The 27,914-nt window shown below is 40.7% G+C and overlaps 1 protein-coding gene across 3 annotated transcripts in view; it reads left to right on the top strand.

The window, feature by feature from the left end:
• Positions 1-27,914, top strand: part of MCPH1 (microcephalin 1) — a 270,845-nt gene that overhangs the window by 7,001 nt on the left and 235,930 nt on the right. For 2 of the 3 annotated variants that reach the window (XR_013554978.2, XM_078445230.2), the window contains exon 3: positions 3,861-3,979. The exons of the other annotated variant lie outside the window; for it this stretch is intronic. Coding sequence is in view for 1 of the 2 variants with exons in the window: in XM_078445230.2 (XP_078301356.2) it covers positions 3,861-3,979 (119 nt within the window). In the remaining variant the exon portion in view is untranslated. The remainder of the gene's footprint in view (positions 1-3,860; positions 3,980-27,914) is intronic. 3 annotated transcript variants of the gene reach the window in all.

Here is a 27,914-nt window from a genome sequence, read left to right as displayed (position 1 = left end):
TTTTTTTTTAATTGGAGTATAGTTGACCTACAATATTATATTAGCTTCAGGTTTATAACATAGAATTCCACACTTAATATATATTATGAAATGGTCACCAGGGTAAATCCAGCTACCATCTGGCACCAAAGTTATTACAGTACTATTGACTGTATTCCCTATGGTGTACTTTTCATCTCCATGACTTATTTTGTAACTGAAAGTTTATACCTTCACATATTTTGCCCATTTCCTCACCCCTCTATCCTCTGGTACCCACCAGTTCTCTGTATCTATGAGTCTGTTTTGTTTTTTAGATTACATATATAAGACATATTGTATGCCTAATGCAGTTTTTTTTAACATCAGGTCCTAATTTGCTAAGAGTTTACTTCATGAATCCACTTTTTGATTTCATCAAATATGTCTTCTGCACGTAGTGAGATGATCTTAAGATTTTTACTTTGTTAGCGTAGTGAATAACCATTTATTTCAATGTTAACCAACTGTGTAGTCATGGAATAAACTCAAGGGGTGGGGTTGTATTATCCTTTCTGTATAATTGTTGGTACAGTTTTCTTTCTTTTTCTTTTTTGCAAATATTCAGGGAGTGATACTGGCTAGTCATTTTCTGTTCCTGTGGTTTAGTATTAGTGTGCTGGTTTTATAAAACAAGTTGCAGAATTGTGACTCTTTTATTCTAAGTTGGTATGGTTTGATATTATTTATTTTTAAAATTTTTGATATAATTTGCTGATGAAGCCAACTAGTCCTGGAGTTTTCTTTGTAGATTTTTAAAAAACTTTCTGTTACAGTTTTTAATTTGTTTGAAAACAGGATTATGCATTTTTTCTATTCTTATAAGTGATTTTAGAAGACTGGTTTTTTTTCTTAGAAATGTATCCATTTTCTCTAAATTTTTCAAATTTATTGGATCAAAGCTATTCATAATATTCTGTTTGAATCTTTTAATGTCTTCATGATCTATAGTGATGATACCTTCTTCATACTGATAGTGGTTATTTGTGCCTTCTCTCTTATTTTCCTTATAACATTTATCTGGGTTTTACTGACTTTATTAGTTTCTCCAAAGAACCAACTTTTGGTGTTCTTGATCCTCCTTTTCATTTGTATTAATTCTGGCCTTATTTTTATAATCACCTAACTCAGTCTTTGGTTTTAATTAGTTGCTCTTTTTCCAGCTTTTTCAGATGGGTGCATTGATATTCAACCTTCTTTTTATATATGCATTTTTTTATGACATTGTTAAATTAACATTTGTTAAGTGGAACTCAAGGTGCTGAGTGGTGAACACAGTTCAACAACAAGCCATAGAGAAACTGAAACAGTTTATTGTTAACAGGTCCTGGAGGAGGTACATGACATACCTGGAGGGGCCACATGGGGAGGGCAGGGCAGGGTGCAGCCAGAGAGAAGGCAGGGCTCAAGGATGGATGCTTTGGGCTTCCTAGGCTGGGAATGGATTAGTCAATTCACATCAAAAAGTAAGGTTTTGGTAGCTTCATGGGATCTTATTTAAGGGGTACACAAGGGGAAGGACCTTGGAGGTGAAGGAGATGGTTGGTCACAAGGTTCCCCTGGGGAACTGACATTTGCTTGTGACTGGGGGCTGCTATCTAGGGTGTGTGCTTGCATGAGGGGTTAGTGCTGATTTAAGACCCCTGCAGGCTGCTTGGCCAAACAAAATGGATGCCACGGCAGCAGTACCCTGGAGTAGCTTAGCTAAACTCTCCACAGCATTGTACTTCTCCATTTCTCCTGAAGCTGGGCTTTCCCTGTGTTCCACAAGGCTTTGTTGGGTAAGTTGTAGCATCTAGGTCTGCTTTTCTGTTTTATCTAGTGGTTTATGTTCTCACTTCATCTCTAGATAAGCTTGATATTTTGTTGGACATTTTTTTGTTTTGCTTTTGTTTTTTAGTTGAGTATTGTATATATTTAAAATTGTTTAGCATTAGTTTGAGACCTAGAATTGTATTTTCTTTTTTCAAAATAGATTCACGTTTGCTTCAGTCATGATGCTTTTAGTGCTCATAATCCAGGATTATCTTAATCCAGTTGCAGGATTGGAGATTATTTAAAACTGGACTGTAGACCTGTGTGGGTCCCTGTAGGTGTAGTTCATCCTTGCTTCTGTATCAGCCCTTTGGGGTCTCCATCCAAGATGTGAGGGCTTTGCCAGATTCCCTTTTTCCATTCTGAGGCCGGCAGTCCAATTTTTATCCCCCTTGTCCTCAGAGGCATTTAGAAGTGCTATGCAGTGTTTACTAAATTTGACAAAGCCCTAGGAAAAGAATAACCCAGAATGCTAAACTCTTCTGATTGTGTCCGTCTGTACCTAGAATCTTGGCTCAGTAATAATCCCTCACTGCCTCAACAGCTCTCCGTGGCCTTCTGGTAGGTAGGTAGACAAAGAGATATGTTTGTGTATTTTATCAAAACAATACATACATGTTGCTTAAAAGGGCAATTGTGCAGTGCCATTAAGTTCATAGTAAAAACAAAGAGAAACCAACAATCCTTTGGTCTACACTTCTCATTCTGTTTTTTTAAGGCAGCCTTTTTCAGATCAGTTTTATGTTTCTTTTGATATTTACCTTTATATTTCCCAACAGTGTGCATATATTATCTTGATAAAATTAACTGTTGAAAGAATTATGTATTGGATGACTTCTATTTCTGGAAAGATTACATAGAAGAGGAAAATTTTTTGACCCTATGAGTTTGAACGTGCCTTTATTATACCTTTCTTTACCTTTGATTGATATTTTAGCTGATTGTGAAATGCTAGGTGTATATTATTTTTCCTTGAAGGCACTTTTCCATTGTTTTCTGACTTCCAGATTGCTTTTGGGAAGCTTGATGCCATTGTCGTGTCTCACTGTTGAGTGTGATTTATCCCCACCTTCACCTTTAAAGAATATTAAATCTTTAGTAGAGCCGGAGTACGGCTCTACCAAAATGTCACGATAATATGCTCAGTGTGGCACTGCTTTCATTCTCATGCTGGGCCCTCAGGGATCCTTTTGATCTAGAATCCATGCCCTTTCATTTGAGAAGTTTTTCTTGGATTATTTCTTTACTGATTTCTTTTCCATTTTCTCTATTCTTGTATTTCTTCAACTATTCTTACTTAGCTCCTCATTCTCCTGGTCTGAGCTGATGTTATTACTTCTATTGCATCCATCTCCTTGTCTTTTTGTTGTCCTTCAGGGGAGAGTTTCTCAAGTATATTATTGTCCAGTATTTCTATAGGCATTTTTTTTTTTTTTTTTTTTTTTTTTTTACTTATGGCATGATATTGTTAATTTCCAAGAGCTCTTTAGTTTTCTGATCCTTTTAAAAAAATATTTTCCCCATCTTAGAGATAATTTTTCATGAGCACAATATCTTCTAAAGATTTAAATGAATGTTCTTTTCTTCCAAATATGTTAAATAAGTGTTTTAATTTCATAACTATTCTCTTTATTGCCTGTTTCCTGTGAATTTCATTTTGTTTATGTCTTTGGTGTAGAAAGCTTATCTTAAATGTCCTTAATTATCTGACTCGGCTCCCATGCTCTCTACTGAAAATGCGTTGCCAACTCTAACTCTTCACGTCAGAGGTTTTTTGAGAGGGAGTAGAGATAAACACACGCATAACACACCATCCTAACTGGAGCAGATAGGTTTTTTAAGTGGCTTGGTGCATTTGTTAGAGTAGTTTTGTGTGACAGATTCTGAGAAATGGAATTGCTGGGGTGGGCAGTTTAGATGTTTTCCTTTTGACAAATATTGAATAAAGTGTCCTTTTTGATCAACTTTACTTATCCAATTGTTCATAAGTGGTAATTTACATTTTGTTTTCTGCCTTTTGTCTACAGGTTTCAAAAACTTTTAACAAACAAGTAACTCACGTGGTGTTCAAAGATGGATACCAGAGCACTTGGGACAAAGCGCAGAAGAGAGGGGTGAAGCTTGTCTCAGTGCTCTGGGTCGAAAAGTGAGTAGTTTATTTTTTCTCTGTATTTTTTCTCTGTATTGAGTATAGGTCAGGTGTGGAGATAGTTCACATACATCACAGAACCAGATAAAATTTGATTTGGTCTTTTCTCTTGTCTTAGTTGGGCAAGTCATTTAATACCCTAAAGCCTCCATTTCAGCAGCTGAAAATGGATGTAGTAGAATGCACAGCCCTGCCTACGGGGAAGGTGACTGCGTAGGTCCTGGGACACGCATACCTGGTGTACCGAGGAGACAAGGGCATGAATGTGGTGCGGCCAGGGCTGCCAGACTGAAATATCGCACACGAGGCCTACACAACAGATGTTCATTTCTCACTATCCTGGGGGTTAGAAGCCGAGGTCAAAGTGTTGGCGGGACTGCTTCCTCCTGAGGCCGCTTTCCTTGGTTTGCTGATGGCTGTCTTCTCTCTGTCTGTGTCTTCTCCTGGGGTGGGTGGGTGGGTGGGTGGGTGGGTGTGTGTGTGTGTGTGTGCGCGCGCGCGCGCGCCCCTGTCGTCCGTCCTAATCACTTCTTCTAAGGACACCAGTTGTATTGGATTAGGGCCCACCCTAGTGATCTCATTTAACCTTAATTGTCTCTTTAAAGGCAGTATCTCCAACTATACTTGACACTTGGGGAAAAAAGTATTTGAACTGTGCAGGTCCACCTCTACATGAATTGTTTTTTCAATAAAATCAACATTTTTCGGAGATTTGCAACAATTTGAAAAAACTCACAGATAAACTGCAGCCTCAAAATACTGATGAAAATTAAGAAATGAGGTATTATTTTAAGAATACAGTATATAATACATATAACACTACAAAATAAGTGTTAATTGCTTGTTATCAGGAAGGCTTCTGTTCAACAGTAGGTTATTAGTAGTTAAGTTTTGGGGGAGTCAAAAGTTACACATGGATTTTTGATTGCACAGTGAGGGATTGGTGCCCCTAACCCCCATGTAGTTCAAGAGGCAACTGTACAGTCACATTCTGATGTACTTGGGGTTAAGACTTCATATGAATTTTGTGGGGAACATAGTTGAGCCCGTGACAGGTGCAGTTAAAGTGAGAAGTGGAGACTGAGACCAGAGGGCAGTGGGGCATCAGATGACATGGGGCCTTGTGGGGTGTGAGGAGAGAAGTGTGTGGGACAGCAGCAGGAGAGTGGTTGGAGGCTCCTGAGCATCCAGCCTAGAGATGTCACCAGGACCATGGTGGCAGTGACATGGTCACGAAGAATGGTCAGATTCAGGATATATTTTTGAAGGTAGTGCCACACTAGATCTGAGGATTTGGATGCGTTTGTAGAGCAGGGGAAGAATCAAGGGTGACTGTGAGGTGTTTGGCCCAAAGAACCAGAAATACGGTTTGCTGTTTACTGAGACTGGGAAGGCCTCAGAAGCACCAGGTTTTGAGGGGCAGGTCATGAGTTCTATTTGGATATGCTGAATTTGGGGTGTTTATTAGACACCCCTGTGGAGATGTCAGGTAGGCAGTTGGATATATGAGTGTGGAGCTCCTGGGGGAGGTTGGAGATTAAAATGTGGGAGTCTTCTGTATACAGATGTTATTTAAAGCCATAAATCTGGCTGTGATCTCTCAGGAAGTGTAGATAGGGAAGAGAAGAGGTTCCAATGTTGATCACTCTAGTGTTGGGGTGTTGAGGAGGAAAATGAGTGAGGATGGGATTCTAGAAAGCTGTCAAGGAGGGGATAATGATCAGCTGTGGCAAATAGGTTGAGTAAAGGCAGGTGCAGAGCCTGACAGAGGGCTCAACCCCATGACCGTGAGATTATAACCTGAGCTGAAATCAAGACTCAAGACACTGAACCAACTGAGCCACCCAGGTGCCCGTAGATCTGTCCATTGTTGAATGGGATATTGAAATCTCCAAACGTTACTGTTAAATTGATACTTTCCCCCTTAAGTTCTTTCAGGTTAGCATGTCTCTTCAAATTTTCTTAGTTTTCTTTCTCTGAAAATGTCCTTAATTCCATCATTACTTGTGAATCATATTTTCCATGGATATGCAGTTCCATTTGCCAGTTTCTCCCCCACCCCAAATTACTTAAAGGTTTTTCCTGTAGTCTTCTGTCCTCTGGTGTTCTTTGAGAACCCTGTAGTCATTCAAATCATTTCTCCGTTGTAAGTAGTGTGTCTTTTTTCTCTGATGTCTTTCCACTTTTTCTCATGGTCTTTGGTTTTCAGAAGGTGAATGTAAGTGTTTAGGTATGGTGAGTAGATTCTTAGATTTTAGTAGATTCTGTGTATATTTCATTGAGCTTTTTGAATATGTAAGGTTATGTATTGGTTTCTAAAAACAGGATTAGTTTTTGGCCATTATTTCTTCAAATATCTTTTCTGTCCCATTTCCTCCTCTTTTCTTGGTTACTCTAACTGTATATCAGGGACTGGTAAAGTTTTTCTTTAAAATGACAGTAAATACAGGCATACCTTGGATATATTTTGGTTTTGGCTCAAGACCTCTGCAATAAAGCAAATATCGAATAAAGTGAGTCAAATGAAGTGTTTGGTTTCCCAGTGCATATGAAACTTAGGTTTATACTGTACTGTAGTCTTTTAACTGTGCAATAATGTTATGTTTAAAAAAAGTACATTCGTTAATTTTAAAAAATAGTTTATTGCTAAGAAAATGTTAATCTTCATCTGAGGTTTCCTCCAGTCAAAATCTTTTTGCTGGTCCAGGGTCTTGCTTGCCTCAGTGTTGATGGCTTGGCTTGCTGGCTGATCAGGGTGGCAGTTTCTTAAAATAAGACAACGTTGAAGTTTGCCATGTTGATCAGTCCTTCCTTTCTCAGACAGTTTCTCCGTAGCACATGGGGCAGTTTGATAGCTTTTTGCCCACAGTAGAACTTCTTTCAGCCTTGGAGCCCATCCTCACAAAGCCTGCCGCTGCTTTCTCAACTCAGTTTATGTCGTGTTCTAAATCCTTTGTTGTCATTTCAACAATCTTCACATCATTTTCACTAGGACTAGATTCCATCTCAGGAAACCCCTTTCTTTCTTCATCTACGTGAAGCAACTCCTCATTTGTTCACGTTTGGTCATGAGAGCACAGTGATTCAGTCCCATCTTCGGTTCTACGTCTGACTCTCGTTCTCTGGCTCCTTCCACCACATCTTGCCTCTACTTCCTCCATGAAGTCTTGAATTCCTCAAAGTCACCCATGAAGGTTGGAGTCCACTTGTTCCAGACTCCTATTTATGCTGATATTTTGGCCTCTTCCCATGAGTCAGGGATGTTCTTAATGGCATCTAGAGTGGTGAGTCCGATCTGGAAGGTCTTCAGGTTACTTTGCCCAGATCCATGAGAGGAATCACCATCTATGGCATCTATAGCCTTGTGAAATGCATTTCTTCGATAGTAAGATGTGAAAGATGAAATGATTCCTTGATCCACGGGCTGCGGAATGGATGCTGTGTTAACAGGCATGAAAACCGCATTCGTCTCATCGTGCGCCTCCATCAGAGCTCTTGGGTGACCAGGCAGAGCACAGGCAGGTAGAGCACAGGCAGAGTAGATGTAGCCCAATTCTGAAGGGCCCGCGGGTTTTCAGAACGGTACGTGGGCATCGGCTTGCACTTAAGGCACCAGCTGTGTTAGCCCCTGACAGGAGCGTCAGTCTTCCTTGGAAGCCCTGAAACCAGGCATTGACTTCTCTCTGGCGGGGAAAGCTCTGTAGCATCTTGTTCTAACAGAAGGCTGTTTCACCGACTCTGAAAATCTGTTGTTTGGTGTAGCCACCGTCACGAATTATCTCCGCTAGATCTTCTGGAGAACGTGCCGCAGCTTCTGCATCAGCACTTGCTGCTTCGCCTTGAGCTTTTATGCTACAGAGACGGCTTCTTTCCTTAATCCTCACCGACAAACCTCTCTTGGCCTTAAACTTTTCTTCTGCAGCTGCCTCCCCTCTCTCAACCTTCATAGTGTTACAGAGAGTTCGGGCCTTGCTCGGATTAGGCTTTGGCTTAAGGGCATGTTGTGGCTGGTTTGATCTTTTATCCAGACCACTCAGACTTTTTCCATGTCGGCAATAAGGCTGTTGGCTTTTCTTATCATTTGTATGTTCACTGTCCTGGCCCTTTTAATTTCCTTCAAGAATTTTCCTTTGCATTCACAACTTGGCTAACTGCTTGGTGTAGTTTTTGGTCTGTTCTGGCTTTTGACATACCTTCCTCACTAAGCTTAATCATTTCTAGCTTTTGATTTAAAGTGAGAGATGTGTGACTCTTCCCTTCACTTGACCATTTAGGGGTCATTGTGGGGTTTATATTGTAATTGGCTCAATTTCAATACTGTTGTGTCTCAGGGAACAGGGAGGCCCAAGGAGAGGGAGATGGCCACACTGCTTGGTTGGTGGAACAGTCAGAACACACACATTTATCAAGTTCACTGTCTTACATGATGGGTGTGGTTTGTGGCACTCCAAAACAATTACAGTAGTGATATCAAAGATCACTGATCACAGATCACTGTAAAAATATTGTATTGAAAGATTTTGAAATATTGGGAGTATTACCAAAATGAGACATGAAGTGAACAAATACTGTTGGAAAAATAGCGCTGATAGACTTGCTTTCTATGGGGATGCCACACACCTTCCAGTTTGGAAAGGATGCAGTATTTGCAGAGCATATTAAAGCGAAGTAAGTAACATGAGGTGTGCCTTTACTGTAGGCTTTGTGGGCCATGCGGTCTTTATTCAGCTACTGAATTCTTGTAGTGAAAGGAGCCATAGAGAATGAGCAAACAAGGGGTGGCTGTGTTTATTCTAAAACCAGGTGATGATCCACGTTGACTTGGGGGCCTTAGTTTGCAAATCCCTGCTGTGTAATACGGTCTTCGCAATTTCCCCACTTGACCCTGATGCCCTGGTGTTTTGTTATTTTTCAGTCATTTTTTTTCTTCACATTGACCCTCCTTCATGTTCATTGACTCTTTTCTCCATCAACTCCATTTTGTCATTAAGCCTATTTATTTAGTACATTTACTTCATGTATTTTTCAGTTCTGACATTTCCACCTGGTTCTTATGTATGTCTGTTTTTCAGCTGAGATTTCTATCTTTGCTTTTCTTGTCTTTCCTTACATATGTATTTTCTATTCCTTTGCAAAGTATGGTGACGGTAGATCCTTTAATCACCTTGTCTGATAATTTCAGCATTTCAGGGTTGGCATCTATAGACTGTTTTTTTTTTTTTTCCTGGGAACGTGTCACATTTTCCTGGCTCTTAATGTGACCTTTTAACTTAGGGTTTTATTTTTGGACACTGTTAATGTTATGTAGGCTCTGCATTCTTTTATACTGCTCTGAAGATTGTTGATTTTGTTTTAACACACAGTTAACTTGTTTAGCTCTAAAATTCAGAATGTCATTCTAAGATGTGTGTTGGACATTTGCTTAGATTCACTCAGTTCATCAAGCCTTGGCCACAGGCTGATGTCAGTTTGCCTTATGTACATGTAGATCAAGGGATCAGTCAGGGAAATGGCCTTTTCTGCTCCGAACTTAAGGTTCCTCTTCCCTGCCTTGTTTCCTGGATCCTTGCCTTATTCTCTGGTGGCCCTCCTTGCCAGGGCTTCTTCCCCTGATTCCTTTGGCCAGAAAGACAGCAAGTTCTCCTGCCCATCACCCCCACACCTGCGGAGACTGCCACTGCCTTACCTCAGGGTAGAGACCCAGAAAATGTGGGAAAGCTGCAGGTTGTTTGCTGCCTTTGAAAATATGCCTTTTTGTTTGTTTCTAAAGCCTTTTTAAAATTTTCACAATGTATGTATGACTTAATAGTGCATATGCAGGAGATTTGGTTTTTAGGACTAAAAACAAGTGGAACCTAGTTTTGTTTTTGTTTTTGTTTTTGTTTAAGCATCTGAAGCTAGTCTAATTCTTGTCCCCTTATAAATTATTTGATCTTTCTTCAAGGGGACCCAGGGGTTTTGTTTTGTTTTGTTTTTTTTGTTTTTTTCTTTAAAATCTAGTCGTTTTCTTTAGTGGGTTTTGAATTGATCCAGTTGTTGATTCTAATTCTAGGTTGGCCCTGTCAAGAGATTCAGGGCTTATTTCTGGAAAAACTTACTGTTTTATAGTTTTAATTACTACTGTTTTATTGTGTTGCTTTTCTCTTCAAGGGTTTCCATTCTATGTATGTTGGGCCTTTTTCACTTGCCTTTAATTTCAACCATTTGACTCTGAGCCTTTTTACTTCTTCCTAGATGTTATTTTTATCCTTCCCCCCACTTTTGTTTTTATTCAGTATTCTTTATTAAATTTTCATTTGGATTTTTTTCTTCTTTGGCATGTTATAATTAATCTTCATTTCTGACATGATTTTGTCTTCTTTTTCTTTCCTAAGTTTAATCCTCGTTTGTTTAGTGTCTTCCCGTTTTGTTATTGTCTTAATTTTTATATTTATGGTTCAAGAAATACCTCACACGTGTGGATGGATGGGTAGGTGAATGCATTTTCTCAAATACTTGTTTGACAGTATTTGATTCAGATGTGAGAGTTGTGTTACTTTCCTCAGCTTTGTTTTTATTTTGATAGCAGGTGAATTTTCATTCACTGAAATGGTTTGATTTGCTTTTTCTTTTCCAAACAGTTTTATTCCAGATGTGCTCTGCTTTGTTCTATTCCCAGTAATTTTTTAGGCAGGGCTTCTAGTTTCTGAGCACCATCTTACATCAGTTCTGCTGTCTGCATAGTTCCTTTTATGGATGATGTTGATGGTAAGGGGGGGAAGGGTTTGCCTTTTGTTTCTGTGGGATCCTTGAATATATTCCTCTTTGTTCCTTCACTGCTGTTTGTTCCAGGGTTACCACTCCTTCTCAATACAGTTGATTCTCCCCACAATGAAGACTTTTCAGAGCCTGTCAGTTCTGGGCCTCTGCTGTAATGGGTGCTGTGAACCACTCCTGTTCTGTATTTCAGCAGTTAGTGCCAACTTTCTCTTTTTCACAGTTATTGAAATTCACAGTTTCACAGGTATTTTACCTGTATTTTATCTGAATGCTCCAGGCCTCTCCACACTGTTTATGGAATTGTAATCCCTTCCCCTGCTTTCTGCATCCACCGGCTTGCAGCTATATTGGAACTTGGGTTGTTTTTCTACTTACAAGTTACTTGAAATTTTGATGAATAGTAGGTCAGTGCTTTCCTTGCATTTGAAAAAAAAAAGTTTTTTTATGGGAGATTGTGGAGGAAGGCTCACAATGAAGCAGCTCCCTCATCTTACACAGTCCATTAAAATGTCCTGTTGAGTGTATCTCAAAATAGACCTCGTGGATCTTTATCTTTACTGTTCCCCCTTAGTCCACACAACCATCATCTTGCCTCATTACTGCAGAAGCCTGCTACTCGTCTTCTTTGGTTTCACCTCTTGTACATTTGCAAATGCAACACTTCTAACACATAAATCAGTTTTATCCTTCTTGCTGAGGTCAAGTGGCTTAGAATTAAGTGATTCCAAGCAGGGATCAGTGCACTATGGTGTGTGGGCTGAATCAGTTCACCACCTTGTTTGTTTGCTATGGCCCTTGAACTAACGTTAGTTTTTGCAGTTTTATGAGGTTGAAGAGAAAATAAAAGAGTATTTTCTGACACATGAAAATGACACAAAATCCAAATCTCAGTGTCTTGGAACACAGCATGCACACTTGACTGTGTATTATGAATGGCTGCTTTTGCACTACACCTGTGGAACTGAGTTGTAATACCGAGATTATATGGCCCACAAGACAAAAGTCCTCTATCTCAACTCCTTAATTCCTATCTGTGCCATTAAAACATATTTTGTTCATTTGTCTGTTTTTTAAATTTAATTAATTTATTTTTCCGTCATGATAAGGATACTCTTTAATCCCCATCCCCTATTTCCCCCCTCCCTTCTGGTAACCATCGGTTTTCTACAGTACGACTCTATTTCTTGGTTTGTTTCTCTCTTTCTTCTCTCTCTCTTTTTCCCTTTGCTTGTTTGTTTTGTTTCTTAAATTCCAGATATGAGTGAAATCATCTGGTATTTGTCTTTTTCTGACTGACTTATTTTGTTTAGCATTATACCCTCTAGTGCCATCCATGTTGTTGCACATAAATAAATAAATAAAAGTGTATTTATTTATCTTGAGATAGAACCAGTGGGGAAGGGACAGAGAAATGGGGTGCAGAAGATATGAGGTAGGCTCTGTGCTGACAGCAGAAAGCCTGATGCAGGCTCAAACTCAAAACCTGATCATGACCTGAGTCGAAGTCAGTTGCTTAACTGACTGAGCCACTCAAGCGCCCTGTATTCTTTTTTTGGCCGAACAATATTCCATCGTATATGTACCACATCTTCTTTATCCATTCATCTACTGAGGGACACTTGGGCTGCTTCCAGAGTTTGACTATTATAAATAATGCTACTATAAATATAAGGATGTCCCTTTGAATTAGTGTTTTTGTGTTTTTTGGGTAAATAGCCAGGAATGTGACCCATTTTTCTGTTTGAGCTACCTGCCTACCTACCTAATCATGCATTTTGGTCTTTCCATTATGATGTAAACTCTGTAAGTACAGCCACCATGTTTGTCTTGTTCTAAGGTTGTATTTCCACTAAGTATCTGACACATTCTGGCTCATAGTAGGTGCTCAGTAAGTATTTGTCCTATCAGCTAATGAACAAAGGAGGTTTTATTACATTAGCCTAGAGATATCAGAGAAAATTTCTTGGAGGAAGTGATGTGAGCTACCTGTTAGTTTGTATAGGAACATGGGGAGGGGGAGGGTACAGAAAAACAGACCTTTCCTGAAAACCTGAGGTTAACGGATATGCTAGGGTAGAAATGTAAACTGACAGGTGTCCTTGTACTAAAAAGAGGCCTCTCAGCTAATCCTGAAAAGGGAATTCTCACAATTTCTTCTCCTAAGAGTCCTGCCATCTTGCTTTCATTGGTGGTCTGTTCCCTAATTCCCTCTTTGCTTTATCCCCTCTCTCGTTTTTGCCCCTCCTGAGGGCTTCTTAAGGACATCATGGAAACTCCAAAATTATTATTACCCAAGGACAACTTAAGCAAGTCCCTATTTATTTATTTATTTATTTTATTTTATTTTTAGAGTGTGCATGTGTGAGTGGGGGAAGGGGAGAGGAAGAGAGAAATCTCAAACAGGCTTCATGCTCATTCAGGAGCCTGATACTGGGCTCCTGAATGTAATCCTACAGCCCTGGGATCATGACCTAAGCCAAAATCAAGAGTTGGACACTCAAATGACTGAGCCATCCAGGCACCCTTTATCAAGCCCCTTTAAAGTTAGCTTAAACATAGGGTAGCGGAATGGATAAAAAAACAAGACCCATCTATTGCTGTCTACAAGCGACTCATTTGAGACCTAAGTATACTTGCAGATTGAAAGTGAGAGGATGGAGAATCTTCTGTCATGCTGATGGAGGGCCAAAGAAAATTGGAGTAGCCATACTTATATCAGACAGACAAGATTTTAAAACAAAGACGGAGAAACACAACAAATGGACCATAGGGGAAGGGAAGGAAAAATAAGATAAAAACAGAAAGGGAGGCAAACCGTAAGAGACTCTTAAATACAGAGAACCATCTGAGGGCTCCTGGAGGGGAGATGGGTGGGGTGATGGATTAAATGGGTGATGGGTATTAAAGGCGGCACTTTCTGGGATGAGCATTTCATGTCGTATATAAGACATGAATCACTGGATTCTGTTTCTGGAGCCAAGACTACACTGTATGTTAACTAACTTGAATTAAAAAAAAAATTAAAAATGATTTTACTAAAAATAATACAAATGTTTGTATAAATTAAAATTTAAAGTATTGTTAATTCATTAAAAAAAAGACTAACGAGATGAAGAAAGGCATTATATCATAATTAAGGGGGTTATCCATCAAGAAGATCTAACAATTGTGAATACTTATGCCCCCAGATAGAAGCACCCAAATATAAAAATCAATCACAAACATAAACTCATTGATAATAATACCATAATAGCAGGAGACTATTATTAATACCCCACTTACAGCAATGGACAGATTATCAGAGCAGAAAATCAACAAGAAAACAATGGCTTTGAATGACATACTGGATCAGATGGACTTAGCAGATATATTCAGAACATTTCATCCTAAAGCAGCAGAACACATAATCTTCTCGAGTACACATGGAACATTCTCCAGAATAGATCACATACTGGGTCAGAAATCAGCCCTCACCAGATACAAAAAGATTGAGATCATACTATGTACATTTTCAGATCACAATGCTACTGTGAGATTTGAAATCAGCTACAAGAAAACATTTGGAAAGCCCTCAGATACATGGAGGTTAAAGAACGTCTTACTAAAGAATGAATGGGCTAACCAGGAAATTAAAGAAGAAATAAAAATATATGTGGAAGGAAATGAAAATGAAAACATGATTGTCCAAACCCTTTGGTATGCAGCAAAGGCAGTCCTAAAAGGGAAGTATATTGCAAGAAAAGTCCCAAATACACAACCTAACCTTACACTTAAAGGAGCTAGAAAAGGAGCAGCAAATAAAGCCGAAAGCCAGCAGAAGGGAAATAATAAAGACTAGAGCAGAAATAAACAATATAGAAACAAACAAAAAAACAGAACAGATCAATGAAACAAATCTGGTTTTTTAAAAGAATAAACAGTATTGATAAACTTCTAGCCACCAGACTTATCAAAAAGAAAAGAGAGAGGACCCAAGTAGATAAAATTGTGACTCAGGAGAGATCATAACACCACAGAAATATAAACAATTGTAAGAAAATACAATGAAAAGTTATGTGCCAACCAGCTGGACAATCTGGAAGAAGTGGGCAGATTTCTGGCCACATACACTACCAAAACTGAAATATGAAGAAACAGAAAATTTGAACAGGCCTATAACCAGCAAGGAGTTATCAGAAATGTCCCAACAAACAAGAGTCCTTGGCCAGATGAGCTTCCCAGGGGGAATTCTACCCGACATTTAAAGCAGAGTTAATATCTATCCTTCTCAAGCTGTTCCAAAAAAATTGAAATGGAAGGAAGGCTTCCAAACTCATTCTATGAAGCCAGCATTACCTTGATTCTAAAACCAGACAAAGACCCCACTAAAAAGGAGAATTACAGGCCAATATCTCTGATAAACCTGGATGCAAAAATTGTCAACGAGATACTGTACTAGCTAATTGAATTCAACAGTACATTAAAATAATTATTTACCACGATCAAATGGGATTTATTCGTGGGCTGCAGGGCTGGTTCAGTATTCACAAATTAATGTGATACACCCTGAATATAGCATCCTTTCTTGATAAAAACCCTCAAGAAAGTGGGGATAGAAGGAACATATCTTAACATCATAAAAGCCATATATGAAGGCCTACAGCTAATATCCTCACTGGGAAAAAACAGAGCTTTCTGCCAAAGGTCAGGAACACAGCAGTGGTGTTCACTCTCACCACTGTTGTTCAACATAGTACTGGAAGTCTTAACCTCAGCAATCAGACAACAAAAAGAAATAAAAGGCATACAAATTGGCAAAGAAGTCAAACTTTCACTCTTCTCACATGACATGATGCTGTACATGGAAAACCTAAAAGACTGCACCAAAAAACTGCTGTAGCTGTTATATGAATTCAGCAAAGCTGCAGGATATAAAATAAATGTACAGAAATTGGTTGCATTTCTATACACCAATAATGAAGCAGCAGAAAGAGAAATCAAGGAATTGATCCCAGTTACAACTGCACAAAAACCTTAAGATACCTTGGAATAAACTTAAAGAGGTAAAAGATCTGTTTGCTGAAAACTATAGAAAGCTTAGGAAAGAAATTGAAGAAGACACAGAATGGAAAAATACTCTATGCCCATGGATTGGAAGAACACATATTGTTAAAATGTCTATACTATACATTCAATGCAATCCCTATCAAAATATCAACACCATTCTTCACAGAACTAGACAAACAATCCTAAAATTAGTATAGAACCAGAAAGACCCTGAATAGCCAAAGTAATGTTGAAAAAGCAAAGCTGGAGGCATCACAATTCTAAGCTGTATTACAAAGCTGTAATCATCAAGACAGTATGATACTGGCACAAAACCAGACACAAAGATCAATGGAACAGAATAGAGAACCCAAAAATGGACCCACAAACGTGTATAGCCAACTGATCTTTGACAAAGCAGGAAAGTATCCAATGGAAAAAAGTCTGTTCAGTAAATGGTGCTGGGAAGACTGGACAACAACATGCAGAAGAATGAAACAGGACCACTTTGTTACACCATAGACAAAAATAAATTCAAAATGGTTAAAAGACCTAATGTGAGACTGGAAACCATCAAAGTCCTAGAGGAGAAAATAGGCAACAACCTCTTTGACCTCAGCCACAGAAGTTTCTTACTAGACATGTCTCAGGAAGCAAGGGAAATAAAAACAAAAATGAACTATTGGGACCTCATCAAGATGAAGAGCTTCTGTACAGCAAAGGAAACAATCAACAAAACTAAAAGGCAGTGAACAGGAGAAGATACCTGCAAGTGACATATTGAATAAAGGGTTAGTGTTCAAAATCTATAAAGAACTTACCAAACTCAACACCCAAAAAACAAATAGTCCATTGAAGAACCGGGCAAAAGACATGAAAGAATAGCCACTTTTCCAGAGAAGACATCCAGATGGCTAACAGACACACGAAAAGATGCTCAACATCACTCATCAGGGAAATACAGTCAAAACTACAATGAGATACCACCTCATACTTGTCCAAAAGGTCAAAATTAGCAACTCAGGCAATAGCAGTTGTTGGCAAGGATATGGAGAAAGGGGAACCCTTCTGCCCTGTTGGTGGGAATGCAAACTGGTCCACTCTGGAAAACAGTAAGGAAGTGCCTAAAAAATCAAATAGAATTCTCCTAAAACCCAGTAATTGAACTACTAGGTATTTATCCAGAGGATACAGTGATGCCGATTCAAAGGGGCACATGCACCCTGATGTTCATAGCAGTGCTATTGACAATAGCCAAATTATGGAAAGAGTCCAAATGTCCATGGACTGATGAATGGATAAAGTAGATGTGGTATATATATATATATATATATATATATATATATATATATATATATATAATGGAATACTACTCAGTGATCAAAAAGAGTGAAATCTTGCCATTTGCAACAATGTGGTTGGATCTAGAGTGTATTATGCTAAGTGAAATTAGTCTGAGAAAGATAAATATATGATTTCACTCATGTGGAATTTAAGAAACAGAACAGATGAACATAGAGGAAAAGAAGGAAAAATAATATAAAAACAAAGAGGGAAGCAAACCATAAGAGACTCTTAAATATAGAGAACAAACAGGGTTGCCGGAGGGGAACGTGGGTAGGGAATGGGCTAGATAGATGATGGGCATTACAGAGGGCAGTTGTTGGGATGAGCACGGGATGTTATATATAAGTGATGAATCACTGTGTTCTGCTCCTGAAACCAGTACTACACTGTATGTTAACTAACTTGAATTTAAATAAATAAAAAATTGGGGCACCTGGGTGTCTCGGTTGAGTGTCTGACTCTTGATTTCAGTTTAGGTCGTGATCTCACAGTTGAAGCCCTGTATTGGGCTTACTGCTGTCAGCACAGAGCCGACTTCACATCCTCTGCCACCCTTTCTCTTCCCCTCCCCTGCTTGTGCTGTCTCAAAAATAAACATTGAAAAACAAATAGATAATAATAATATTAAAAAATTAGATTTTAGTTATTATATAGAATTACTCATTTTTGTATTTCCTCATGCTCTCTTGAAAATAAATTTTCTTTTAAATTAAACGTATTTATATTAAAATGGGTGTATGTTTTTATTTATTTTTTAAAAAAATTTATGTTGAGAGAGAGACTGTGCCAGCGGGGGAGGGGGAGAGAGAGAGAACCCCGAGCAGGCTCTGTGCTGTGCACAGAGCCTGACACATGGCTCGAACTCATGAACTGCGAGATCATGACCAGAGCTGAAGTCAAGAGGTGGACGCTCAACCAAGTCACCCAGGCTCCCCTTAAATGGGTATGTAGTTTTAAAGTGAAAAGTCCCCACCTAATCCACCTCTTGCCTTATCTTCTCTCTCCTCAGTTGTGGGGAGACCTACCACTGAGAATTTAGAGTATGTACTTTGAGACATTTTACTAAACCTACTGAAAATGCATACATAAACACTTACTTGTCCATGTTTATATGTGTGTCCATGGAAATATGTAGGTTTTGTTTTTTTTTTAACGGAATGCACATAAACTTTTTTAGTTAACATTATATCAGAGAACAGTTTTCTGTGTTTGTACGTAGCAATACATCTCATTTTTTTAAAACATATACAGTCTTCTATAAGAGATATGAAGTGATTTATGTAATTGATCTCCTATTAGTGAGTTTAAGTTTTCCATTTCTTTTTCTTTCCAATCCAAAAACAATACAACACTCAATGTCTTTGTGTACATTACTTACAGATGTTTATGTTTTTCCATAGGTTTAAATTCCACAGGTGGACTTTTGAGTTCAGAGGGCCTGTATACTTAAATTTATAATAAATGCTGTCATACTTTCCAGAAAGAATGTGCTAAATTCTCTTTTTTCTAGCAGTGTAAAACAACACTTGTTTCCCATAACTGTTACTCATACTGTGAGTTATCAGTCTTTTTAATGTTTTCTACTTTGTTGGTGAAAAAATAAAATTCATTTCATTTGAATTTCCTTGATTTTTAGTGAACTTGACCTTTGTTCACCAGAACTTAGAGGTAACAGCGAAACTGACTTGTATTTAAATGTCATGTTTATTCTTTTTTTGCTGTCTATGTAGGCTCTTGCTCATGGTTTCCACTGAAAATGTGAACATTGAATACACAAGGTCACTAGGTGTCACTAGAATCCCATTTTGTTGGGCTGTTTCTGGGCATATTTTTTTCTAAGAGCAGGCAACTGTGTAATGGCCTCAGATAAAATTCTGATCGTTCCTTTGGATACTAGACACTTCTAGTGAAGAAAGAAGAAATAAAGGCAAAAGCCATAAAGGTCAACTTGGCTGTCACCTCTCAGTTCTGTTGAGGAAAGTTGATCTAACAGATAAGTTGGAAATGCAGTTTGTAGGCATTTGTTTTTGCCTACTTGAGAGTAGGTCATTGCCCAGATGCCCCTGCATTTAGTGTGTCCTACACACTAACGTATTTTCTTGCATGACCCCAACTCTGCCATTCACTTTAGAAAGTTAACACTAAAACACTCCCCACCATTGGATTCTGAGTCCATCCTGGTCTCACCAGCTGTTGAAGTTGTGCACTTGACAACAGATGGCTCCCAGCTCCCTGCATCTAGTCAACGTGTCTCCTCATCCTCTTCCTCGCTCGAGCTCTTCCTTGGTCTTTCTTTGGCTGTCATGCTTTTGATATTGCGAAGATTGTAAGTAGTGATGTGTGGTGTCTCAGTCTGGGATTACCTGATGTTTCCTGATGAGGTTATCTGAGTGCTGCGTCTTCTGCGGGAATACCCTAGAAGTGATGATGGGTTCTTCTTAGTGCACCCTCTCGGTGTGTTGGCGGTGCTGGTGGTGTTCACTTTGGTGCTTGCCAGGCCTCTGCACTGCGAGTCAACGTGCACCCCCTCCTTGCATTTAGTGTGGCTTTTAAGGGGAGGTACTTCAACTACATCAGTAACTGTCCCTCATCACACTCTGTGTGTGTGTCTCCACACTTTATTCACGGGGTTGTAATCCATTACTATCATTGTTTAAACCTTTTAAGACTTCATTTGTCTTTGATTGGCCAGGGTAGCCTGTCCAACTTGACTTCTATGTTATTTTACTCATCATCCTGTAAACACCTCTTTTCTTTCGGGCACAACAATTTAATCCAATATCTGCCTGTACTTTCTCTTTCCCAGCTCTGGATTCAGCTTTCTCTTTAGGGATCCCTGGTTCCTTTCAGTGGAAACGACATTTTGAACCCATAATCTGGTGCCATCCAGTATTGGTGCTCCCGTGCCCTCTTGGGGACAGTTAGTGACACTTGTGTATGTTCACCCATGTGTTTCGAACTCCGTTCCCACTGGTACCTGCAACGTCAGTTCCAAACCAGGGGGTTCATTCCAGTCCTCATTTTCTTCTCCCCAGTGTTTGTGGCTCGCTCTCCAGACTGGGGGAAAGAGGATTCCTGTTATCCTAACAGGGCAGTTAATCAGACGTGTAGATGACTTGTCTCTTCTCCAGGGCTGTGCCTTCCCTGCACAGATCCCCTCCTCTGCTCAGGCTTGGATCCCCCTTTGCACTGGGCCACTTCTGTGCACAGATGTCCCTTTACCCCAAGTTGCCCCCACGCATGGGAACCCTCTACTACATCTGTTTAAATTTTGACACCCCTCACTGTGCCTCACCCCTTACCCCGCATGTGGATGTCTTCCTCCCCCCACTTGAGCTCCAGCACCCCATGCTGGGCCATGCCCCACATGAGGGGCTCTGGAAAGCCCTCCAATGCATAAGTGCTCCCCATCCATCCACACAAACCTTGCCCCACCTGTGTGGCTCAAGGACAGAATTGTCAGGTGGGAGGGAAGGCAGGAAGGGCAGATTTCTTCCCTACTCTTACACTGAGGGCACATGTGGAGGGATTGCTAGAGTGGTGGGAACAGCTCTCAGAGTTCAAAATTACCCTGAAACTTTTAGTTTCTTAAGCCTATTCCTGTGATCAAAAGCTGTGTGTTAGTAAGACAGGTATTTTTAAAAACCTGCCTGTTAGGTTTCTCTGTTTGTAGCAAACTTTCAGTCTTCCTGTGTTGACTAAAAACAAAGCAAAGCAGGGCACTTGGGTGGCTGAGTCCGTTAAGTGTCGACTTTTGGTCTCCATTCATGTCATGATCTCACAGTTCGTGAGTTTGAGCCCCGATGTTGGGCTCTGTGCTGATGGTGTGGATCCTGCTTGGGATTCTCTCTCTCCCTCTCTCCCTCTCTGTTCCTTGCATTCTCTCTCTCTCTCTCTAACTCTCTCTCTTTCTCCTGTCTCTCTCTCTCTTAATATTAAAAACAAAAAGCAAAGCCACGTCCAAATTATCCACTGTTACCAAAGTAAAAGACATTTTTCCTATCAGCATAGGTTTGCTGAGAATATAGACCTAATAATGTTCATGAATCACTTAGTAAATGATACCAGAATAATGGGTTTCTTGTAGGTTTAGAGTAGCCGTTCTCACATCATGGCCCAGGGACTTCTGGGGTCCCCACACCCTGTAAGGGGTCAGCAGGGTTGAAATTTTTACAATGTTGATAAGACGTTATTTGGCTTTTTCTCTTTCATTTTCTCAGGCGGGCACAGTATTGTGGGGCCATTTACGAGTGTAAATCACATAAAAAGCTTTATGAGATCCTTCAATTTTCTAAGAATGAAAGAAATTTTGAGTCCAAAATACTGCTTTACAGTTCAGTTTGTGTCTTTCTTCCTTTTTTTTCTTTTCTTCTCTCTTTTTTTTAAAGTTTATTTTTATTTATTTTTAGAGAGAGAATCCCAACCAAGCAGGCTCCTTGCTGTCAGCTCAGAGCCTGACGCGGGGCTCAAACTCAGGAACTGTGAGATCACGACCTGAGCCGAGATCAGGGAGTCGGATGCTCCACCGACTGAGCCACCCCAGCGCCCCTGTGTCCACGTCTCGGACTGTATCAGTCCCGCTGTTTCTGGGGGGTCTTGTTCTGTGCCTGGTGAAACCATGCTCACATACTACTTCCTCACTCCACCTGAGGGAGGTCCTTCCAGTTGTCTTGTTCTGTTTCACCGTTGAAAGGGATTCTTCTCCCACAGAAGGTCAGATACTTTTCCATTGCCCTGGCTTTTGAAGAGGTTGTGAAGGCACCGTGGATCTGGGCTTCTTAGGTAAGCAACAGAGTGGGATAGGTTTTCTGCAGTGAATGAATCTGAATAGCATCTGCTTCTCAAGGGCGCTTTTCCTGTCTGCTCTTGACATGTCGTGTGAATGGGCATTGAAGTTGCCAAGCGGGTTTGCAATTTAAAATGTCTGGGGAAAATGCCATTTCAGTCTCAGACGTTGTCTTTGTTTGTTGTCATGGGTCTCTCCTCTGGGTCTGTGCAGCATCTGGCATAGTTGGGAGGTGAAGGGGCAGAGCATCCCTCCCCAATTGTCTAGTACAGCTGGCCCTTGAACAGCATGGGTGTAAGCTGTACAGGTCCGCTTATGTGTGGTTTTTTTTCCTAATACAGCACAATATTGTAAGTATTTTCTTAGGATTTTCTTAAATTTTCTTTTCTCTAGTGTACTTTATCAAAAGAATACAGTATATAATACCTATAACGTACAAAATGTGTGTTATTGACTCTGTGTTATTGGTAAGCCTTTGGTCAACAGCGGCTTTTAGTGGTTAAGTTTTGGAGAGTCAGAAGTTATCTGTGGATTTTTGACTGCATGGTGGGGGTGATCAGTGGTTCAGGGGTCAACTGTGTGTCTGAACTTTAACACCAGCCAGGCTACTGTGGGTTTAAAGTTTTATTTTAGTCTTGCCAGGAATATTTATGGTAGACCAAAGCGTTATGTATTAGGATTTGATAAACTATTAAGGAGGCTGTTCAAACCAGTAATATAAATTGGGTCTGTTTTGGGGCGCCTGCGTGGCTCAGTCGGTTAAGCGGCTGACTTCGGCTCAGGTCGTGATCTCGCGATCCGTGAGTTCGAGCCCTGCGTCGGGCTCTGTGCTGACCGCTCAGAGCCTGGAGCCTGTTTCAGATTCTGTGTCTCCCTCTCTCTGACCCTCCCCTGTTCATGCTCTGTCTCTCCCTGTCTCAAAAGTAAATAAAACGTTAAAAAAATAAAAAAATAAATTGGGTCTGTTTTTATCTCCCAGGGGTTTGTATTCCCCTCCATGTAACCTGATAAGATTCAGGATGGAGTCGGTCAGCCTTTTGTCGGTGATTCCAAACGCCCTGTGGTTGGGCTGGGACTTCTGGTGGAGGAGCCTCAGGGGCTCAGCTGGAGGTCAGCTTGGGTCGGACTGAGTGGGTGAGGGGGGTGTTGTACAGGAGCCCCCAGTCTCAGGTGCGTTTTCAGAAGAAGTACCTAATGGAAGGTGGTGATCAGGAGATTTACTCCCTGTCTGGGTACTGTTTGAAAAGTCTTCACAACCCCCCTGCCCCCCCAATACACACACCCGGCACATACACCCTCTCATTTTAAGATTGCTGAACAGGGGGGAACATAACAATGTGGTTAGGGAACAGGCCAGGTGGGCCGGGCCTTGGTGCCCTAGGCTTGTGGAGGGCGTGTGTGTGTGTGTGTGTGTGTGTGTTGGGGTGGGGGGAAGAGGGAGGGATGGTGAGCCACTCAGTGATTAGCAACAACAGACCAGTCGCTTCTGGGGGGGCCCATGTGCTCCTTTCTCAGGTGCTCCTGTGTCCTTCACGCACCCTTCCCTCGCACGCGCTTATCAAACTTCTCTCCTTTCCCGATGGTCCTGTTCCCATACTCCGAATGCTTGCCAAGGAGAAGGTGGTGTTCTGAGAGGCACAGGCGGGGCTGGCGGGGAGTGCGGATCCAGTCCTGGATTCGTGCTGGCTGCTGGGTCCTGGTGTCCTCCTGTGACCTGTAAACCTGACCTGCCGGCACGATAGGCGCTTGCTCTCACCCCCCACTTAACAGGTGCTGTCCCCTCCTGTCGCTGGTCCCCTGGTGCTCTGCCCTGTGTCCTGGGGGAGAGGGTGGGGTTCATGACTTGAACTCTCCTGGGATTGGGTGCTCGAGGCTGGAGCCTTCACACAGCTGCCATTTGTTGTTATCCCCCCTCGGTGCCCACGGTCCTGGGTCCTAGGTAGTGGACCAACAGGCCTCTGCTGACTGGATTTAGGAGATACGGGAATGAGTGTGGGTGTGGCATAAGCCCTGGAGTTGACCCAGCTTCGGTAGAGGGTTTGTGCTGAGGGTGGGGCAGGAGGGGCGACCCAGGCTGGCTTGCAGGGAAGTGCCGCCATTCCTGAACCCTCGAGGGGAAGGCGTTCGTTGCAGCGGCCGCCCAGGCAGGGCTTCCCGGACAGGAAGGACGACACCGGCTGCTTTGTTCCCTGTTGGCTCTGAGGTAGCAGCAAGTAGAAAACAAAGATCAAAAAGGTTGGTTCTGCTTTTAGGGGCGTCTCTTGAGACACTTTTCTGCTTGACCACTAGGTGGGGGCATAGTGTCATGTTACGCTTCTTTTTTTTTTTTTTTTTTTTTCTTTTTGTTTTTTTGTTTTTTTTTTTTTTGTTTTTATTTTTTAATATATGAAATTTACTGTCAAATTGGTTTCCATACAACACCCAGTGCTCATCCCAAAAGGTGCCCTCCTCAATACCCATCACCCACCCTGCCCTCCCTCCCACCCTGCCCTCCCTCCCACCCTGCCCTCCCTCCCACCCCCCATCAACCCTCAGTTTGTTCTCAGTTTTTAACAGTCTCTAATGCTTTGGCTCTCTCCCACTCTAACCTCTTTTTTTTTTTTTTTTTTTTTTTTTTTTTTTCCCCTTCCCCTCCAATGGAATACTACGTGGCAATGAGAAAAAATGAAATATGGCCTTTTGTAGCAACATGGATGGAACTGGAGAGTGTGATGCTAAGTGAAATAAGCCATACAGAGAAAGACAGATACCATATGGTTTCACTCTTATGTGGATCCTGAGAAACGTAACAGAAACTCATGTTACGCTTCTGAAGAGAAGCGGATCCAACCAGAGAGCTTTTTTTTTGTTTATTCAGTAGATTTTGATTGAGTGCCTGATAAACACGGGTTTTAATGTAGTGGCTTCAGTATTTTACTAAGCACGTGAACACACAAGTTGTTTGCACGCATAGAATGACATCACCAGGATTACGGGCCACCTGTTTCTTTGTTGTGAAAGGTCATATATAAACCCAGGTAGATGCAGGACATGTATCTCTGCAGCTTTCCACCTTGCATGATGGATAAATTGTGGAGACACTTACTCCCAGTAAGGACAGAACATATCTTCTACAGCTACACCCCCTGGGTCAGGCACACATTTTACCCAGTTGAGTCAAGCCTTTCCCCAAACTACTCACTAGTAGAGGATACTTCCTAGTTCTGTAAACTTGGGCAAAAGATCTTCGGTGAGCCTCAGCTCCCTCAGTTGTACAATGGGAGAAAATGATAGGCCGGTACTTGTGCACCAGGAATGGTGAGAGGTTCTTGGAAGCTGGCTGAGCTTGCCGACGTCGATTATAACGTAAGTCTCATGTATGTGATGAGGCAGTTACCCTGATTCTTCTCCTACAGGTCTTCCGTCAGGATGCCTCCTGACCACCCCCTTAGGCTGTTTGGTTGCTTATAACAGTGGGAAATAGGTGACCTTTCACTTGAGTAAGAAGAAGCCGGGAAGCCCTGCTCAGGGTAAAAATAGTTACGAAAGGACGTTTTTAAAAAAGAGGCATTCCTAAGAAATCGTTCTTCTCTTTGTCCTTGATGCCTGTTCCTCATTTCTTTATGATACCCGTTATTCTGCCCCGTTCACTGTAGGCTTTCTACAGCCTTTCTATGGGTGTTAATTTGCTTTTTAAAAAGTCAACCTTATAAACGTGTAATTTACATAAAATGAAGTGTACCCATTTGAAGTATCCAGTTCACTGAGTGTTGACAAATGAATGCACCCGTGTTAGCCTCACGACCACAGTCAACATATGGTGAACACTTTCATCACCCTTGGAAGTTTCCCTGTGTCCTTTTGCCACCACCTTCCCCTCCCCAGGCCCCCTTGTGCCCTTTACACTGTTGCACCGCACGGCAACCACATACCCGGTTCTTCGCACCTACGCCAACTTTGCTTGTTCCAGGGTCTCCTGTAAAGGAAACCTTGCAGTATGTGTTATTTTCCACCTGGCTGCTTTTGTTCAACACGATGTGTTTAAAGTTTATCCTTGTTGCCGTGTCCATCAATATTTTGATTTTTTTTATAGCTGAATAGTTTTCTATTGTGTGGATATACCATAGTTTGGTTATTCACTTTTAAGGGACATTTGGGTAGTTTTCTGTTTTTGGTTATTGTAAGTAAAGTTGCTATGGATAATCACGTTTGTGTCCTTGTCCTTATGTATTTTCATCACTCTCGGGCCATCACCCAAACTGTTTTCCAAGATGCTTATATCATTTTACATTTCTACCAGCAGTGCATGAATATTCCATTGGCTCCACATTTTTACCAACACTTGGAATTTATCAGTCTTTAAATTTAGCCATTCAAGTGGATATGTAGTGGTATCTCATGTGTTTATTTTTTGTAGCAGTTTTTTGGGATAGAACTCACCCATCAAAGGTGTACAATTCAAGTTTTGTTTTTGTTTTTTAAGTAAACTCTACATAGACCCAGCATGGAGCTTGAACTCATGACCTTGAGATCTAGAGTCACATGCTGTACCAACTGAGTCAGCCTGGTGCAATTGAGCATTCTTAAATATATTCACAGAGTTTGTCAGCCAGCGCCATCAATTTAAAACATTCTTATCACCTTAGAATGCAGCCTTGTACCTTTACACCACCCTCTGTATTCCCCAAACCAGGGCAACTCCTAATCTACCTTCTGTGTCCACGGTGTTGCGTCTTCTGAACGTGTCATGTAAATAGAGTCATACAATATGTGGTCTTTGTGCCTGGCTGCTTTCTGTTAACATAAGGTTTTCAGGATTTATCCATGTTTTAATCAGAATCTGACTTATTAAAAAAACAGTGTTCCATTGTATGGATATATCACATATATTCATATTGTTACGATTTGTAAGTATTTTCTCTCATTCTGTTGGCTGTTTTTATACGTCCTTTACAGTTTCCTTTGAAGCAAAAGGTTCTAATTTTTCTGAGTTCTATTTTTTTGTTTCTTGTGCTTTTGATGTCATTTAAGAAACTTGCCAAATCCAAGATCAGGAAGATTTAGTCTTAAATATTTTCTTCTGAGAATTTTATAGTTTTAGCTCTGACATTTAGGCCTTGGATCCATTTTGAGCTGGTTTCTGTGTGTGGTGTGAGGTAGGGGTCTGATTTCATCCTTTTTGGTTAGGGTATCTTGTCCCAGCACTATTTGTTGAAAAGAGGATTCTTTCCCATTGACTTAATGTTGGCATTCTTGTCAAAAATCAGTTAACCATACGTTTGAGGATCCCCTATGGTTTTAGCATGTATTTTCCTCATGACCAGTACCAATTGATTGTAAGAACACATGCTTAGTGACTATTTGGTTTAAACTAAAAATGGTTGCCCATTTTTAAAAACTGGGTTTCTGTCTTCTTAATATTGAGTTGCAGGCAATTTTTGTACATTGTTCATAACAATTTTTTTTGTCAGATACACATACTGTAAATACATGATCTCAGTCTGACTTATTCTTTATTTTTTTTGTATGTGTCTTTCAGAGCACATCAGTATTTTACTTTGTTGAAGTGTGGTTTTTTATTTTGTTTTATGCTTTGTGTTTTTGATATTCCCTCTGAATGTCTTTGCTTACTTCAAAATCATGAATTTTGTTTCTCCCATTTTCTTCTAGGAGCTTATAGTTTTGGCCTTTATATTTCTGTGATCTACAGTGTGCACGTGTATATGTGTGGTGTAAGATAAGGAGGTCAAAAGTGTTTCACAAGAGTGTTTCTTTCTATAGTGATGACATTTACTCCTTCAGAAGGTATCTTTTGAGTACTCAGTCTATGCCGGGCATGGGGGTATGTTTTCACTAGACAGGCATAGTCACTCTCTCCATGAAAGAAACAGGTTTTGTAAGCGCAAGGTGTGGTGCATCCTCGGAAGGCTCCTGGAGGGGCTTCGCAGGAGAGCCCGTTTGCAGTTGGTCACCCTACTTAGTGGCTGGAGTTGGTGGACCTTTGAGCCGAGGCGGAGAAGACGCAGAGGAGCTAGA

Source organism: Panthera onca, chromosome B1 (genome assembly GCF_046562875.1).
Source record: "Panthera onca isolate mPanOnc1 chromosome B1, mPanOnc1 haplotype 2, whole genome shotgun sequence".
Taxonomy (NCBI): Eukaryota; Metazoa; Chordata; class Mammalia; order Carnivora; family Felidae; genus Panthera; species Panthera onca.
This window is presented reverse-complemented; position numbering and strand designations above follow the sequence as displayed.